The following is a 20,003-nucleotide window of genomic DNA, read 5'->3' as shown; positions in this document are numbered from 1 at the left end:
TTCAGACCTTAAGTTTAAACTACAAAGTTCATAACCTCTTCCAGGACAGAAAGTCCAAGTTTGCTTTTGGCTCTCTCCGAAACCATAAATAAAGAGACACAAACATTTTCTGTTTTCCTCCCAGTACTAGGGTAATTTTATAGTGTGTACTGGGTGCTAGGATACAGCATCCATTTAATGTATTCATCACAATAAGATGTGCCTGTCTATTTTTCCCCCTTCAGATATGAATTATTAAACACTCAGTCATTGTTCCTCAGTCACTTGTATTTAATATAGAGCTCATCTAGAGGGGAAAGAAAATGAGTGAGAGACTACACAGGATAAGCAAAGCTAGAGCTCAAGCAATAAGTTCAAGGCTCCCACCAGTAGGGAAGACAATCTCTTGCACTTTTGTAAGAGGCAAATTTTTTCGTTTTGTTCCCATTCTGGGTGTACAAGATAATTACCCTTCAGACACATCTACAGGGAGAGGCTGTGTCTAGAATAGCTGAGGATTGCTCAGGCTGCTCTGCCTCAGACCGCCCCCTTACCCCACTTTTCTCCTGCCCCCCCCAACTCCCTGCTTGCAGTATAACCGTTTGCTTAATGCAGTAGACAAGGCGGCTTCCTGGAACGTGCAAACATGGTTTTCAGCCTACTCCAGAGCCTGCCAGGCAAAGGCATGTCAAACAGTGAAAACACAGAAATTTAATAAAGATTTGCATGAACTGCAAAGCTGCTAGCCCACCCATGCTCTGTCAATGCTTGATGAATATCCCACCACCTGCTGCCTTCCTAATATGGATAAGCAAGTTTTATGGGAGTAGTTCTGGAAAAAAATCACTGTAATGGACACTTGGTCTCTAATGCATATATGATAATAAAATACTAATTCTCCAGGTTCATAAAGACCACTGTAACCCAATGCTCAATACTTGAGAAAAGAGATACTTTAGAGATCTGATTTTTTACTTCCTTCCAAAATGCATTTCCTTGCTTCTTAATTGTCATCTTTCTGAAACTCTATAGTCTTCCATAATTTCCATCATTGGCTAAATCTCAGGGACAGTTGGTATTCACCAGCACCATCTACTGGTTTCAATATTTTTTATTTTATTTTATTTTTTTGCTGAGACAAATTAAAAATTACTATTAAAAATGACAAAGTCTTCACAGCTTATTTTGTGAATGCATTTTTTAATTTCAAGTGGAATATTGAGCCCCTTCCATACCCAAGAAAGATTACAATTCCTCTAAACTCAAGTCAAATATTTAAAGGAGGACATTTTTCATTTTGGTTATGGCACTTTGAGACACTAACAATAGCATTTCATCCATCCTCTTAAATGGTCAGAGGCATTCAACTTTTTAGGAGTTTATCATTCAATGATTGGAATAAAATACAATTCCAAAAAAATTAAATTTGGCTTTTCCAAAATCAGAAAATAAGCCCTGGATTAAAAAAAAAAAAAAAAAGACATGAAATCAGTCCACAAAAATATACAGGCAAATAAATAGATGATGATAGTTAGACAGTTTTGTCTTTTAAAATTGCCAAAAGCAGTATTCTGTCATCTGGATTTCTTTAGTTTTTGATTGAGACCCTCCACATTCCTGGATGGATTTCACTTTTGTTTTTGTTACCGCATTTACAAACAGATGATTTCTGATGTGGCTTACAAAGTAATTTATTCTCCAGATGGCATTCAAAAGAAGTGGCACATGTCAGTTTCTGTGTTGTCATCTCGGTCCAGAGAACACCCTATGGGTCATTTTAGAGAACCTCTTGGCACTGTGGCTTTCCCTGTAGTTAGCTGAGGATTGGAACAAGTCTACCTTATCCTGGGCAGGCAGGCTGATCCGTACAATTACTGTTGATTCAACTCTTTGCAAATTACCATCTGTCAGATTCATTTTTTTTTCCTGATTTCTCATCTATTTTCTTCATTGCATCTGGTTGTACTGGCAACATCTCAGGAAATGACTTAAAGCAAGACCTTTCCATCTATCTCATCTGAGATCTCATCTGAAACTAATGCACCTGTCTCATGGTCTGCTGTCTCACATCCAGCCCCAGGTGAGGTTATATGTTCAGTGGATTTTTCATCATCTTCAGCTATACAAGAAATACAACGGCAACATTCAGTGGTTTTGGCTTCTGAGCAAGGGTCAGGAGAGATGTGAGCACACAATTCTTCCAAATACTCTATCTCTATGGGCGGTTTCTGGGCCTCATTTGGGTTCCCAGAAGCAACAGAAATTGTACATTCACAGTGATAATATCCAGATTCTTGCTTCTTTTTATGCATGGAGCAAAGATCGATTTGACTAAAGACTTCAATTCCAAAGGGACAGTCTTCATATTCTTTATATAATTCAGAATAGATCTTTCTAAAGCCCTAAAAGCAGAAAAACAATTAGTATTGTATTTCTAGGAAATTCAAGAACATATGACTGACACTCTCCCCCATTAAGATTTAGATGATAGAAAGATTAAATTTTATTTTGAATTTTAAAAATAAAAATTAACTAATTGTTCCCCCTCTACCTTCTCCATCTCCCACAAAAACAAACAAACAAAACAAAACAAAACAAAAAAACCCTCAAAGCAGTCAGGGTCACATATAAAAGACCAGAAAATGAAACATTTTTATTTTAAAAATACCTAGGGATACCCTTGTATCCCTATGAATGAGAGATGAGACTGGGGATATAGAATACAATTTTGCAAGAGAATTCAATCTAGGACAGATGGGAAGTTCTAAAGATGAAATTCTCAAGTCCCAAAAAGAAACAATTGCAATGAAAAAGAAAAGGAGGCTAAAGAAACACATGTGAGTAAAAAGTGAACTTATCAGCCAACTTGTCAAAGTTTAAAAGGCATGCAGAGAAGATAAAAGCAAGAGCAGATAACAGAAGATGAATTCTCAAGTGTCATGGTCCCGTTAGAATGTCATAAATGCTGAAACTCAGAATGTGCTGAACTTGGCAAAGCAAGGTAAGAGAGAACAACAAAATTCTTTAAAGTTAGGTTGGGGAAAAGAGGAAGATCAAAGAAAGGATAGAATCATTGTTCAAGGTGGATGGGATGATGATAACTGAAAGCTTGCATCCACCATGGTTAATAGGGAATTGATATCCAAGGAAAAGGGGGAGATAGTAAGAGAGCATTTAGCTGCTCTTGACAAGTTCAAATTAATAGACCCAGATCAGATACATGCTAAAGTATTGAAAAACTGGCATATGTGATTGTGGAGTCATTATCAGTGGTTTCTGAAAGAATGTAATGAAGGGGAAGAGGTACTCATTTCAGGACTGCAGGAAGATGAAGGAAGGGAGGGAGGGAGGAGTTTGTAAACTAGAGGCCACTGAGTTTGACTTGAGTTCTTGGCAAAATTCTAGAAAGTATTATTCATGGATTGGTTAATAAACATTTAAAAAGGAAATGGTGATCAAAAAAAAAAAAAGCCAGCATAGCTTTTGTAAGATCTCATTTGACCAAAGGTACTCTTTTTTGGACAAGCTTATTATATTAGCAGATCAGGATGATGTGGTAGTAGAGTAATTCTTATAGGAAAAGGGAGGTGTGTCTTAAATGATTGATAAATAAAACTAGAATTGCTTAAATTGCTGGACCCATGACAAAATTCTTGTTCAATGTCAACTTTGAAGGAGGTCTTCATTGAAGTGAACCAAAGGTCTGTCCTTGGGCAACATTTTTGTTAATGATTTTATATTAAAGCAAAGATCTCATGCTTATCAAATTTGAAGATGATACAAAAGACTTTGATAATCTAGACTACTGAGCTGAATACAAAAAAAAAGATACGTTTTATAGACATAAAATGTGACATCCTATACTTAAATTCCAAGACTTCACTTCACTAGTAGAAAATAAAGTATGTTTGGCTAGACAATCATTTAAGAAAGTTTTTAGTGGGCTGATAGCTCAATATGAGTCAGTGGTGTGATATGGCAGTCAAAAAAGTTAATAAGATCTTAGGCTGAATTAAAAGAGGAATAGCATCCAGGGTAAAAGGGGCCAGTGTCCTGCTGATGTGGTATGACCACATCAGCAATCTTGTTTTCAATTTTGAGTGCTATATTTTTAAACTGACATAGAACAGATGTTCAATGCACAAGATAATTACCCTTCAGAGACACCTACCAGGAGAGGCTATGTCTAGAATAGCTGAAGACTGCTCAGGTTGCTCTGCCTCAGACCCTTTCAACACTGCCCTTGCCCTGCTTATAGCACAGCCTGCTAGGAGACTGCTGTGGATGAGACAGCTTCCTGAATCAGGCAAGTTTTCAGCTTTCTACAGCTCTTGTCGGGCAAATGCCTCTCAAACAGTGAAAACACATTAAGTTTAACTTGAACCGCAAAGCTTGCTTAAAGATATCATCATCTATTATGAATCATCTCTAGATGATTCTCAGATCTGCATGTCCAGACCCTTAATTTCTCTCCTGAGGTCCAATCTTGTATCACCAGCAGCCTTTTATGCAACTACCATCAGATGTAGGTACCTCAAACTCAGCTCAACCAAAATAACTCTCGCTACCTTTCTCCTAAATCCTCCACTCTTTCCAACTTTCCTATTATTGGTAGGGGGCACCAATATCATTTCATTCACTCAGGCTCACAACCTTTGTATCATCCTTGACTTTTCACTCACACTCAATAATCCAACATTGTCAAATCTTGTCATTTATATCTCAACAATAGCACCTCATAAACATGTCCTTCTCCAGTTAACATCCACAATGTTACAGATCCTCATATATGTGGTATTATATTAACCTTTTATTGGTCTTTTTATCTCACTTTTCTGTCCGCTTGTACATTCATTTGCCAAAATTTTCTCTGAAACAATGTACATATTTCTCATTGTGTATATTAGTTTATCTCTCTTTAAACTCTAAAGGAAGTCCTTAAGGGTTTAGTTCTTCTCCTTTAGAATGTTGTATAGTATCTATTATAATGTTCATCACAGTGGAAAATTTGGTAAATTCCATTAATTCACTAATTGATTTCATTAGCTCTACAAAATCTTGGTATAGCATATAAGCTGAACATGCACCACCTTACCCTGTCACACTAGGAGAAAATATAAAATTCTCTATTTGGCTTTTAAAGCCCTTTACAACAGAGTGTTTCCTACCTTCTTATTCATCTCTTTATTCTTCTCCATGCACCATATGATTCAGCACTGGCAAACTTGCTGTTCCTTGAACACAATACACTCTCTCATTCTTTTCATTGCCTATCCACCATTTATATCTCTACAATACCATCTTATACATGTGTCCTTCTCTACTTAAGTCCCTACTAAGTTCTGTTCTCTTTAAATCCCATCTTCTGTAGACCACCTTTACCGGTTCTTCCCACAGCTAGTGCTTTCCTTCTGAGATAATGTCTCATTATTTTGTATATATTTTATGTAGATGTAGATGTTGGAATATTGTCAACCCTATTTGAATGAGAGCTGCCTTTTCTTTTGGTTTTCCACAACTTATGACTGTCACATGGTGAATATTTAATATTTACTGATTCACTTGGTCACTGACTGAGGGCAACTAGGTTGGGGTTTGAAATCCTGAGGGACTTAGCTTAGAGGAGAGAAGATTGAAGGAAGACATCAGAGGTGTCTTCAAGTATTTTAAATGCTATCAGGTGGAAGAAGAATTATACTTGTTCTCCATGGCTATGAAGAACTGAACCAGGAGCAATGACTGGGTGAAAGATGCAGTGGGCCAAGTTTAGGTGTGGTGTAAGAAATCATTCATCCTCAAGTTCCTGAAGCTAGTAGATTTCCCCTTCCCCTGGTAATCTTCAAAGCAAGGGCTAGAAGACTGCTTCTTAGATATCTTCCAGTGGGAATTCTTGTTCAGGAATTGGCTTCTGAGGCTTGCCCCATTCTGAAATTCTGAGAAGCTAAATAAAATCAATTAGTAAATTAATTAATTTGCCAAACTACTCACACTGCTGAGCATTATAAAAGGTATTATACAACATTCCAAAAGAGAGCTAAGCCTTTCCTTAGAAACTCTAAAGTTTAGAGGAAGAGATGGACTAATATACACAAACAGAAATATGGACATATATGCACGTAATACTGTATGCTTCTTTTTGTTTCTACAAACTCCCACAGTTCCTTCCCATGAAAGACAATATGAAACTCTCAAAAGCTGGCATATACTGAACAATAATATAAAGATAAACATGCTATTATTCACATAGTAAGATATACCCACTCACTGAACAAGTGCAATAGCAGAAGTGCCTTTCATAATAGTGACGAGTTGTACTGAATCCACAATAGAAATGGTTGGACTTAGGCAAATAGTATGTGATTAGGAGAGAAAATAATGCTAGCTAACCTACAAGGAAATTAACAATGCACTTAAACTTCATTAGCAATATGTTCTATAGTGCTACTAGCACATAATCAGGAAAATGTTACTTCTGAATAGGGATGTTTGAATGTTTGTTGCTCTTCAAACCTATCCCCAAAGGACATCTAAACTTCTCGTCATCTTGTCCTTTAAGACCTCACTGTTTGGGTTTAGACACTCCCGTGCTACAGGAGTCCTTTAAGTTACATCTCAGGATAGCCTGAATCTCTGGATCAATTGTGAATCTTAAGTCAGAGCCAGAATAGGCCCCAGGATTATATAACTTCTTTAATTTTGGATTTTTTTAAATTTAGGGGCAAATTAATATAGATTATAAACTATGGAATCCCACTGGAATAAGAGTTACTAATACCTGGATCTAGACTGTACATAATAAACGTTAGTTTCTTCCCCTTTCTCCCTCCCTCCCCCTTCTTCTCTCTCTCCCTCCTTTTCCCCTTTCCATGTTTTACGCAGAATATAAATTCACATGAAAAAGGGCTTCAAAGGCTTCACCAAACTGCTAAGGGGGTCAAGGACACAAAAAAGTTTAAGACTCTGGCCTGGATAGAATTTGCATTAAAATTATCAATCTGACTTGATAAAGGGAATTCTTTTCCAGAAGATTCCTATGCTGGTGAAATCACAGATCCAATAAAGAAAAAAAAAGAACATGACTATTTTATAAATATGGGCATTGGTCCTGTCTATAATCCAAGAGTTATAAGGGTCATCCATTTAAAATGAGAAGTAAAATCCCATCTCTTTTTAAAGAATATATTGCCTGATTAAATAATTTTGGGCTAGGAGAAGTCAGGATACATGCTACTATATACCAGAAATCTCTACATTTATTAACTGATAAAAGTCATTGTAAATTATCACATTCTTTGTGTCCTCACATTAATTTTTCACTTGTATAACAAACCTCATAATATATTCACTGTCCAGTTGTATGAGTCATTTTGTTTCTACAAACTCCCACAATTTCTCCCCATGAAACACAATGGCCAATTACACAGTAAAACTCATTATGAAGTTCTTATAAATTGGCATATACTGAGCACTAGCATAATCAACTCTCTGGAAATTAGATTCAAAGCAGGTGAATTGTGAAGAGAACATATACACTCTCTCCCCCTTCTCAATTTGCTTTCCATTTACTTTTTATTGATTTATCTGTGTCCCTCCACTGTGCTCCTTCCCACTTCCAAAATACAAAGATAGGAACTGTCCTTCCATTTTATCTTGGTAACTAGGCACAAGGTCCAATACAGTAGATGATCAATAAATGTTTACTGAATTCATTTGAGGAGAAAAGAAGGGGAAATAAGAAAATCTCATAACATCCAAATTATTTAGTATTTGGTGATTCAAACCAAATTAGATTGCCATCAAACTATTTGAAAAGAAACAAACATGATAGACTTTCAGTGAGAAAATAGATTCTTGTCACATGCAGGATACTAGGCAGTTAGAAATCTTCTTTGGGAATATCTTGATAACTGGGAAAGGTTGACCCAAAACAAAAATGTAAAAATTGCTATTGACCCATAAGAGGAAAAAAGTCACACAAACATTGGATCATTTTTATTGCTGACCATTCTTTGTTACTTCTTTTCTTATAAAACTTCAACTCTCATCAGAAATCTGTGTTCCTCTCCTCTGGCCCAGTCATTGAGGGAAAGCTTATGGTTCTGCAGCAAACTCTGACTGCCCAGTGCCAGAGTGTCTGTCTCCCCGGTATGATATGGTCTGCTCTTCTTGTACTTTTCCAGAAGGGGGAGAAAGGAACCTGGTGCTTTCTTATTCTTGGAAACAGTTCAAGGCTTTGGTTTCTTGGGAGAATTTATAGCTTATTTTGTCAAGACTGATGAGATATGATGTTGGTAAGATAATTGGTAATGATCAGAAAGAATCATGAATTTTTCCTTTTGAAGCACAAGTTCTATTTTCTCTTATACCATGCTATAGTGGGAAGAATAATGGATTCAAAATATACTATCACTTACCACCTGTGGGGCCTTTGCATAAGTCATTAAACTGCAGTTTTCTCATCTATAAAATGAACAGTTGGACTAGACCATCATTAAAGTTTCTTCTAGGTCTAAATCTATGAAGCAGTACGATAATATCTTTTTTTTTTAATGGTATCAGCTATAGATCTTTGTTTAGAAGATCTCAAATTAATATCAGTAGAGCTGGGGGAATAATAGTTTTAACCTATAGAGAACATGGCAACTTTGCAACTAACTGTACTTTATAAAAGTCTGAAAAAAGGAAAAAGGGTGGCTGTGACCCAATATAGTTCAAAGCAACCAAATTACTCCCTACCTGATCCACACAAGCCCAAATTACACAATGGATGAGGAAAACCAAAGTCCCTAACCTATACAATAGAATCTTTCTGTCCCTAACAACCATTATTATTCCCCATTGTGCTTCCAAAATATATATTAATATTTTTCATTTGGTTCCTTTTAATTAAAAACTATTCATTGTCACAGCTTGCATTTGATAGTCTGGATATTTTTTGGAGGATGACATGTTTTATGTCTTCCTTAATCCTTCTCAATTTGGAGAAGATTGATTCTTACATTTTTATATATTACTTGTGAGAATAGCGTACGTATAAGGACACACAAAATAGTTATGGCAAATAAGCAACTAAACGAATGAGACATGGATTCTGCATGCTATTTTGTCAGTGTTTTCCCAGATGGCAAACTCTCTCCCTCATAACCACCTGATCCCTCAGGCATTCTCTCCTTTGCTTTTCAATATGAGAAGTTCTCCTTGCTAGGACCTATTTTCCTGACTTATAAGAAATGACTCTCTTCTTGCATTTTAGAAGGCTACTCTTTGTTTTTTTGCTCCTTTGGTGAACTCTATTTTCGAACAACAAGCAGGAAGCCTTGGCATCCTGCTTGTGCCAAACTTTAAGATAACTATTGTAATTTTTAATTGAAAATAAAAAAGAAAAAAATTGAAAGTATGATAGATTTGTAGCTCCAAGATTTTAGAGAAACTGTCTATAGAAATTATCACAATTATAAAATCTGAAGACAATACTATTTTAATCTATAATGTTCTTCCCCAATACTTATACAAGCAACTAACACAATTTTGCTTCCAAAGGTCCTTCTGTTGGAATCTACAGGTGTGAAAAACTGAACCCTATTTCAACCCTGAAGGTTCTACACATGCTGGACACCAGTGCTGATTATTCTTAAACACAGAAATGCAGATGGAGACTGTCTGTATGGTATTCAATAGCACATGAAGCATGCCATTTGGCATAGTGCCCATATCCTATGTGGGAGCAGCTGGAATCTGACTACTTTTGCAAAATGTATTAAGGTACAATCACAATGGAACCATATCCAGATGTCAATACACTAAGGCACATCTGGAAAGGATTGGGATTGTTGAAGCAATAACCCTCACATCCATCTACTACATAGGGTCTTTGTTAAGCAGCAGCTTTAACTTGCAAATACAAATAAAATCTGAAGAGGAGCCTTTATATTTATGACAGGTTTAAAAAAAAAGTGTAAGGTGAAGTTGACAATACTGTTGTGCCCTTCTAAAAACTGACAATTACCACAGAACCCATGAATACAGCTTTGAAATAAAGCAGACTATTAGAACTTTACTTATGGGTGACATAAATATCCTCCTTGATACTGCACTGAAATGATGGTTCAGTGTATAAAAATGTAATTATAGCCAGTAGATGGCATCATAATAGCTAGAACAATATTTTGGCACCTTATTTGCTTGACATGATAGCAATAAAACATTTTAATTTCCAGCTCTACTTATGCTTTCCTTTTTAATTTTTACCTGATAAATGTTACTTTAAAAAAAGAGAGAGTATAAACTTCACAATCCTGTCATTAAGTGATTGTTACAAAAAATCATTAAAAGGCAAAATGATATTCTTTAATTTCTAAATGGATGTTAAAGATATTAATTTCTAAAAGTTAGGTATAACACCCAAATAGATTATTTCTAAATTCACTATGAAAAGTTGCTCACCAATAAAACAGGATAGAAAAAAAGAGTGACAGTGAAGCCCCAAGCCCCCAATTTAGATCAATTCCCTGGAATCACTGAAATCAAAAGTTTCACAAAAAATTATGTTACTGAATAGAAAACAGAAAGAAAAAGAAAATCTAATTCTGTTCCTTATAGCTAAACTTGTCTTTTAGTTTATTGTATTTAGCTATCTATGATCCCAACAAACTACTTAAGTCATTAAAATCCCATTACTTTCTTTTTTTCTATGCAACATGAATGGAACTTAAATCTAATTCTTCATGGAAAGACAATAACACACTGGGTATGGGGGGTTCGACACTTTGCATTTTGTATATTGCTTAACCAAGCAAATATGCAAGCTCAAAGGCATTTATGGTTCAAGAATATAGGGGAATTTCCTTATTGCAACACATTTTCTGGTTTGGATGGATGTTATTGTAGTGGCTAGGTTTGTATTAGATTGATCCAATAAATAAAAGAAGGTTCTTGCAAATGTGAAGGACAATAGTCTGCTGGGGAGAAGACTAATCTAATCAGAGACTTAAGTGTAAGTCATAAAGACAGCCAAATCCCATGTCATGCTGCAGTAAAGGTTACATCAGCACTTCATATAATATTTATAATTTAAAAGAAACTCTGCAGTCTGTATTCCAACATGACATTAGTCTCCCCCTCCTCTTTCTTCCTTCCCTTCTCCCTCACTTAAAGCTAAATGCTTTACCCAAGCCCATTCTGATAATGGGAATAAATGATCTCACAATCTTGATATAACAGGAAATCTTGACCACAAAAGCAAATATAGAATCACATTAGATCCCAAGCAGGTGGTAGCCACACACATTAAGGACATGTTTATGGCTTTCATATCTGAAGATCCCAAAAGTAATTTTTTTTAACTTTCATTCTATAAGAAAATGCCATCACAAGGTTAGGAGGTTAAATATATGGCTAGTTGCTGGAAAGAGTTCTTTCTGTTGCTGCAAAGGGTTCTTTCTATTGCTGCTGTTGGTTTTGGTATGACATTAATGAGACTAGATCACAGATTCATTTCCCACTTGGAACAACTAACTTCCAACTGAGACTAATTCTCTGATGGCCACAAACTTCACCCAAGAATCTGAGCATCGCTTCTGTAATTATAAGATCATGTTGTGGATAGGACTTGAGATGGAAGAGAACTTAGTGCAATGCATTATCCCATTAGAATACCAACTCAACACATTAATGGTGACTCGGTGAACATCTTCAATATATCAAGGACAAGTCAGATGTTACGGTAACCACTTGCAGTCCTGGCTACTGGGGAGGCTGAGGCAGTTGGATCCCTTGAATGGGGAGTTCTTAATAGGTCTAGAACAAAAATGGTGTCTACACTAAATCTTGTATGAATATAATAAAACTCCTGGAGGATGGATAAAGGGGGGTGGGTGCAAGGCAGCCTAAGGAGGTATGAATCAGCTCAGGTTGCAAACAGGGGCAAGTCACAGATTGTGAGTGGGTGGGTTCAGGTCAGGTTTGTGAATTGCCATTGTACTTATAGCCAGAGTGTTAAAGGGATGAAATCTCAAAAAAAAAAAAAATTAAACTACGTACATACACATACATACATATATATATATATATATATATATATATATATATACACACACATGCAGACATGGGTATACAAACACACATGCACACAAACCAAGAAATTCCTTTAAAATATTTTTATATCAAAAAGAAGAAAACAGAATAAAAGTTGAAAAAAGAATACTTAGTAGAAAGGCTTGAATCAATTTAATTACCTTTCTCTTCACTGCAGGTGCTTTGGATAGTTTCAGGAAAGTCAGATGTGGTCTGAAGTCTTTGCTACCTGTGATGTCTATGTTCATTTCTTGAAAAGATTTCTCCACAGCCTCTGATGAACAAGATAATTTGTCATTATCTTTGGGGGCAGTCAGGGAGGGGTAGAAGCTGCATCATTGTCTTTATCAAAATATCTCTTTCATTGCAGCACATGATTATGACTGATTGAGCAGCCAAAATTCACGTTTTCACTGCTGTCACATATTCAAAATAAAAATTCAAAATGTGAAATACACAACATTTGTATTCATCAAAAAAATAAATTAAACTTCTGGCAAGTTGGTGAGTTCTGATGATGGAAATGACATGGAATCCATGAATTATACCAAGCTGCAATTGGCATATAGATAGGGTTGAAGCTTTGGTCCATAACTCCCCCTTTCATCTACTACCAGGTTTTTACATTGGATTTAATATAGCAGGTTAGCTTGCAGGATGGTTTGCAACTACAGATGGAAATTTTAGTGATGATCTAAATTAAAGGAGCAATTCTTTTTCCTTTTACATGTTGAACAAAGAAATATGTTAACATTAAAAGAGATAAATGTGCTAAAAAAAAAAAAAAAAAAAAAAAAAAAACCTTAAATGGCCAAATTTTAATCTGGTTCCACATGCTTGGAAATGTTGGGGACTTGCGTTAGACTGGAAAGCTTCTTAAACTGTGGGTTGTGAAATTATGATTTATTTTCAGTGAATATTTGATTTGTATACCTATTTTGTATTCTATATAGAAAAATTTCTTAACCAAAAAGAGGTGAGGAATAGAAAAAGTTTAAGAAACCCTGCTTTAGAGCAATGTAGCATTGTCTAAGCTCATTAAATGAAAGAAATATACCTTAGGCTCCTAGCATAGTTCTAGGCTTATAGCTATTGATCAAAAAATACTTGATTGGCTGAGCAGGAAGGGTCTAACAGCTGTCTCTGATTGAGAAGAAAAATGGTGACCTGATTTAGAAATATGAGGCAGTTCAGCCTCACCTACAGAAATGATGCTGGATCACTTTTTGTAATTAAATTTTTATTGTTTCAAAATGCTTGGAAAAAATCTCCAGAATAGCCAGAAATCACGTTTAGCACATTGTCCAAGGAGGAAATGTGGTAGGGGATAGAAACAACACTGGCCTGGGATTGAGAGACCTCAATTCTAGTCCCTGCTTCATCAATAGCGGACATTGTGATTTCAGGTAAGTTTATGTCAACTCAAGTTTCTTGAGAGCTAAGATGTGGCCTAGGAACACACGCAAAAAAGTTGTTATCCAATCATGACCAACTCTTTATGTCTCCATTTCGAGCTTTTTTTAAAGCAAAGATACTAGAATATTTGTGATTTCCTTCTCCATCTCAATTTACAGATGAGGAAACTGAGGCAAGTAAGCTTAAGTGTTATGCCTAGGGTCACACAGGTAGAGTATCTGAGGTCTGATTTAAACTCATATCTTCCTAACTCTAGGCCCAGTCCCAAGTCATTGTTGGTGAAATGGTGAAAAAATAGCATTTGAGAGAATAAACATGCTTTAGAAAGTAAAGTCATGTTAAGAACTAGGAGAATTATATAAATGAATGAGAAGTAAAGAGATTCTCAGTATATTTGGGGGTTATGAAAATGGGTTAGAAGATTCTACCTGAATTGAAGACATTCACTCTAGCACATTGATTGTCTGATAGCTAGTTCATTTAATGCCTGCTGTACAGTCAAACACCGTTGGTGCAGCTGGCAATCCCTCAGAGGCCAATGACTCATCCATAGTGTGATTCTCTGATTGAGAGGATGAGCAAATAAAAGTTGTGGCATTTGGGGAAAATAAGGAGAGGTTAGCTGCTGTTCCTCTCATAGTGGTACTTATTGGGACAGCTGGAGAACACTTACATCTACCACACATGTTAGTCAAGCACATTTCTGAGGGAAACATTCAGCTCAGTGGCTATAAAATCAGAGACCCCAAAAGAATATTGAGAGGCCATTTAGACCCATCTCCTGCATTGAGGCTGGTTTACATTATACAGTTTCTTCCTGATGGTATCTTTGCTACTCTTAAAGATGCCCAAGTAAAGAGATTCTTGTTTTCAAGTACTTTAGTAGCTTGATTAGGTTTCCACTCAGAGGGAAAGCTTATTCCAGCATGAGTCCAAGTTGACAATCTAACAACAGGTCTACCAAAAAAATATATAACAATCTAGCTTCATCTCACGAGTTTTGTGAGATTACTATGCTATCATGTTTTTGGAGTTCGTACTGTTAGTTGCTTCTGAAATATGGGTCACTCGGTATTCAAATATTGCTAGGATCAGGTTTCCCCACCATCCACTAACCTTCCTGATCAATGATCTCTTATCTTATCTGTTTCTACTTCTACTGTCTACCAGGCTTTGAGAAAATCCGTTCAAATAGAGCTACTTGATTGACTATGTCTTTAAACCTTGCTCATTATTTGGATTTTGAAGGCTCAGATTTCTGTTCTGTCCAGAAATTCTGAGCATCTTCCCCTTCCAGACTTATTCTTTTGTGAAGGCTTCACTTTTACCTAGACTTTAATTAGTGAATGAAATTAAAAAGTTTGAAGTCTTCCACAACATCCAAGGCCATCACCAGTCATCTTGATCTGTCTTGTCACTGGAGTGCCATGATTCAGGAGAAGAGAGTAGCACTGATGACCTTGCACAACTCTGCCTCACTTAAATCTTATTCACTTGCAAGTCAGGACATCACCCTTGTGATGTCATTGGTCCTCTGATCCAACAAAGGACAAACAGCAACAGCAGCTGTCTGGTGGTGAATTAGGATTTCTGAAGATTAGTTGTTTAAGTAGTCTCTTGATTATCTTTACTCCAGAGCAGAAGTGAAACCTGTTTCTTGCTCCTACTATGTTTTAGAGAGTGAGCACCCTTTTCAGGAGCAAGATCCAATCCAAATCTGAAGTCCCCAAATCATAGAAATACTTAGTAGATAGAGAATGGGACTGAATTTTTATTCAAATAAAATGTTCTATTAACTATTTGAGAGGCTTGGTCGGTTGTGATTTCATTGGTATAGGGACCTCTCAATGGAAAACTCCTCCCTCTAAAACTCTTGAGTTTTAGAGAATAGCCTAGATCTTGAGATATTAAACAGCCAGTGTGTAATGTAACACTAACACTGACTGGGTGATTTGGACCTGCCTGTCTCAAGTTTCTCCCCATTCTAATCTATTCTCTAATTAACCTCTAAAGTGATTTTCCTAAAGAAAAGGTCCAACAATGTCATCTTTTTACCCAATAAACTCCAGTGGCTATCTATTGCCTCCAGGAGCAAAGACAAAATGCTCTGTTTATCATTGGAAGCTCTTTATACCTACCTCCCTCCTCCTCCTCCCCCTTCCCAGGCTTCTTACACCTTACTTCTTATCCCATACTTTTTAATCAAAAGGCACTGGTCTCCTGTTTCATGAAGTCACTCAAGTCTTTTGGTTCCAAACATTATTTCTACCTGTACCAGGCCTGGAATGTTCTTCCTCATATGCTCTGACTACTGGCCTCCCTGGCTTCCTTTAAATCCCAACTAAACTCTTCCTTTCTATAGGGAGCCTTCTCTATTCTTTCTTAATTATAGTGCCTTCCCTCTGGATAATTTTCAAATGTATCCCATATATGGCTTGCTTTGTATATATTTGTTTGCATGATGTCTCTCCCATTAGATTGTTTTTTTTTTCTCCTAACATATTTTCCACAATTACATATTGAAACAATTTTAAACATTTTTCAAAATTTTTGAGTTCTTAATTCTATCCTTCCTTTTGTCCTTCTCTTTTCTCCCTCCCTAAAATAGTAAGTAGCCAGATGTATTTCCCATTATATTGTAAGCTCATTATGAACAGGGGCTGTTTTTGCTTCTTTTTTTTATATCCACAGCACTTAGCACAGTGCCTGGCACATAATGGGTACTTAATAAATGTTTATTAGTTAATTATTATAAGAAAGACAACTGTAAATCTAGAAGCTATATGCAAACTGCTTATTTGCAAAAGTAGAAATAGTTTACAGACCACATTTCATACACTGATGAAATCACAGGTCAAGATCCACTCCCCACTGCAATATATGACACACATATTTTAGATATATGTACACAATCTATGTGTAGCCATATGTACACATGCACATATACATGCTAGAAACGTGTATGTTGTCACTGTGCATGCACGCATCTCTCTGTAGATATTAGTGAACATATTTATGTATGCATAAATATGGCATGCACATACACATACATTGTACGTATATATACTTCTTGGGGTGTCTGAATTCAAATATTGGGTCTATCACTACCAATGTCTCATTTCTGTCTCCAGAATGTCCTGGATTCTTTCAAGTCTCAGCTAAGAATCCTACCTTCAATAAGAAATCTTTCCTGATCCCACTTCATGCTTTATTCCTTTCCCTTTTTCATTATCTCTGAATCATCTTGTCCCTATCTTGTCTCTACATGATTGTTTACATGTTAGAAGGTGAACATTTAAAGAGTAGAGATTATATTTTTCTTCTTTCTTTGTGCCCCCAGCACGTAGGATAGTGACTGGCAAATATAAGGAGCTTAATAGATGTTTGTTGACTTGACTTGCCTAACCTTGGTGTGGATAATTTGGATAATTTCTTCTTTCTGAATCTCAGGTTCTTTATAAAAATGTGACTATGAATTTTTAAGGTTTCTTCCAGTTCTAAATCTATGATCTTATTTTATATATATAATATACATATTACCTGTAAAGTTCATAACAATCAACACTTAACTAAGTGCCAACTATGAATTAGGCATTTAGCTATAAAAAAAAAAGGGGGGATATAAAAAGAAGCAGAAGACAGTCTCTGCCCTTAAAGGACTCAATGTCTAATTGAGAAGAAAATAAGCTAACAAATAGATACAAATGAAGTATATGTTGTATGAATAAGAAATAATTAAAAGAAGAAAAGCAAAGGTATCAATGGGGGCTAGATTAGGGAAGACTTCCTGTAGGAGGTGAGATTTTAATTGGGATTTAAAGGAAGCCAGAGAGGTCAATAGTTAGAGCAGAGGAGTGAGAGCATTTCTGCTATGAGGGGAAAGTCAGAGAAAATGTTGGGAGTTAAGAGGTGGAGTGTTGAATCTGTGGAGCAGCCAGAGGCCAGTGGCACTAAATTGAAATGGCAGGGAATAAGGTATAAAAAGACTAGAAAGGTAAATGACGCTAGATCCTGAAAGGCTTTGAATGACAGCATTTTATATTTGATCCTGGTGGCAACCGAGAGCCACCACAGTTTGAGTAGGGTAGAGTGACATGGATCGGATCTGCACTTTAGGAAAATCACTTTGGGGACTAAATGAAGATTGGAACAGGGAGAGTTTAGGCAGACAGACTTGAGGTGATGAGGATCTACACTAGAGTAGCAGCAGTTTCAGAGGAGAGAAGGGGGCATCTTTGAGAGATGTTAAAAAGATAGACAAGCCTTGACAACAGACTGGATTGGAGTGTAAGAGGAGGGAGGGTGAGAATTGCGAAAAGGTCATTGGATTGGGCAACTAAGGAATCACATATGAATGGTTTAAGTGACAAACATAGCCTACCCAGGTAGCCAGATTTGATCTTCACTGGCCAACTACACTTTACTTTTTGACAAACCTGAAATCTGCAGCAATATCATCCTATTTATGTGACTTAATATATTTAGAAGGGTAACACTTTAGCATAGATGAGATCATCTTATTCAAGTCATTACCAGTCACTGTTGCACAGTAACCTTGAGAAAAGCTTCCTCAACTTCCTTGTCTGTAAAATAAGTTACTTACTATCTAATCTCTCAGTCAATGAGGATTAGGTTCCTGAAAACATGTGACACAGGAAGGGACTAGTTTTGATGAAAGATAAGAGGTTGAAACATGCCTAGACCCAGAGGAGAGGATTATAGCAAATGGGCTTTTGGCTCATAGGGAAGGACATAGGGATTGCCGGAGAGAATGTGGATAAAAGTAGTAGAAGGTGGCTACAGACACACTTCACCTATTGCACAATCTTGCCCAGAGCCAGCCTTGCCATTCAGCATTCCTTTGCCTCTTATGTCTTTCCCCTTCAAAGAGTATAAGGATTCAAGGCAACTATAGAACATATAGAAACTACTAATTAAGAGCATTACAGAGGGCTGAGGGAAAATGCTTAAAGCAAAGATATGTATTCTCTTGGCCTTGTCCTGTGAAAATGAGTGAGAATGATGGAAAATAGTTACATTATTATATGGAGTTTTGTATGACTAAAGGCAGTCTTGCTAATCCTGCAAGCTTGGATAAAGACCGATCTGGCAGAAGACAGTTGCCTGTATATTTAATGACATTTTCCCCTAGAATAATTTGCTATGGAAAGAGTTAGTTACCAATGTAACTAACTAACACTCTACACTGAACATGACTTCATGTCTCTGCTCCTCAGTGTCTCCATCTACAAAATGGAGGAAGGATGAGTAGATTAGATGACATCTAGAGTCCTTTTCTATTCTAATCTATGGGCCTATTGACCTTTCTTGGAAGATCTCTCTTTTTTTTCTTTTTCTTTTTTTTGCTGAGGCAACTGGGGTTAAATGACTTGCCTAGGGTCACATACCTAGGAATTATTAAGTATCTGAGACAAGATTTTAACTCAGGTCCTTCTGACTTCAGGGCCAGAATTCTATCCACTGCACCATCGAGCTGTCCCTGGAAGATCTCTTTTGCCCTTTTATCTCCAGTGTTTAGAATAGTGCCTGGGAGACAGGAGGCACTTAATAACATTTATTAACTGATTGTTTAGACAAGCATAGGTACTCTTGAAATAAAGAGGAATGGAGCCTATTTTTCTTCCCTTAAGCTTTGCTATGTTCTGACATCTGTTGTTGTTTGTCTGACTCTTTGGGATCCCATTTGAGTTTTCTTGGCAAAGATGTGGTTTGCCATTTCCTTCTCTGAATCATTTTGCAGTTGAGGATCTGAGGGAAATAGGGCTAAGTGATTTCTCAGGCTCATAGAACTAGTAAATGTCTGAGGCTGGATTGAAACTCATCTAATTTCAGGCCCAATGCTCTATCCATGGTACTACATAACTGCCCTGTTTTGACATCTGTGTAGAAGGAAACCCCACAATGGACACTTACTCTACAGATCAGTGCTTGTGATATAATAGAGCCATCATTTCCTCTTCTATTTGGTCTTTGGCCAAAGCAAGACCAATGCAAGTTAACAAGCATAGTGGAACTAACATAATATAGAGCTTAAGTTCTTCTGAAACTCCCTGTGAGAGGCATTGGGGCATGGTAGAAATAGTACTTGATTCAATATTGTAGAACCTGAGTTCAAATCCTAGTTGTTACTTCATTTGTGATCTTAGGTAATCTATGTTATCTTTCTAGGCTTCAGTTTTTTTAATCTGTAAAATTAAAGATTTTGGACCAGATGATCTCTAAGGTTTATGATCTTATGTTATTTAATTTGAAAGAAAAATAAATTGTTCGAACTGTATTATGGGTTCTGGCAACCACAATGAGCATCAAAAAAATGTTCCTATTTTTCTAGGAAGACGCTGGTTACTAAGAAGGACAACATATGTTTTACCACATTAGCCAGTTGGTGAGTGTAATATCTCTAAACGTAAGATTGTTGGATGTGGGTAGTTTTAAGTCAAGAATGTTGCCTTGCATTAGACGTAGAAAGGCACCTTTAATTCAGCTGTCCTTTTCATGTGTGATCAGTGCTAAAA

General features: G+C 36.5%; 1 protein-coding gene across 2 annotated transcripts in view; it reads right to left on the bottom strand.

Moving 5' to 3' along the window:
• Nucleotides 1–1,100: 1,100 nt before the first annotated feature.
• Nucleotides 1,101–20,003, bottom strand: part of LOC100924281 — a 77,473-nt gene continuing 58,570 nt past the window's right edge. For both annotated transcript variants that reach the window (XM_031946619.1, XM_012541531.3), the window contains 2 exons: nucleotides 12,213–12,325; nucleotides 1,101–2,381 (listed from right to left, as the gene is read on the bottom strand). In XM_031946619.1, coding sequence (XP_031802479.1) covers nucleotides 1,968–2,381; nucleotides 12,213–12,325 — 527 coding nt within the window. In that variant the 3' untranslated portion in view covers nucleotides 1,101–1,967. The remainder of the gene's footprint in view (nucleotides 2,382–12,212; nucleotides 12,326–20,003) is intronic.

The sequence above is a fragment of the Sarcophilus harrisii genome, chromosome 1, assembly GCF_902635505.1.
Source record: "Sarcophilus harrisii chromosome 1, mSarHar1.11, whole genome shotgun sequence".
NCBI classification, from domain to species: Eukaryota; Metazoa; Chordata; class Mammalia; order Dasyuromorphia; family Dasyuridae; genus Sarcophilus; species Sarcophilus harrisii.
This window is presented reverse-complemented; position numbering and strand designations above follow the sequence as displayed.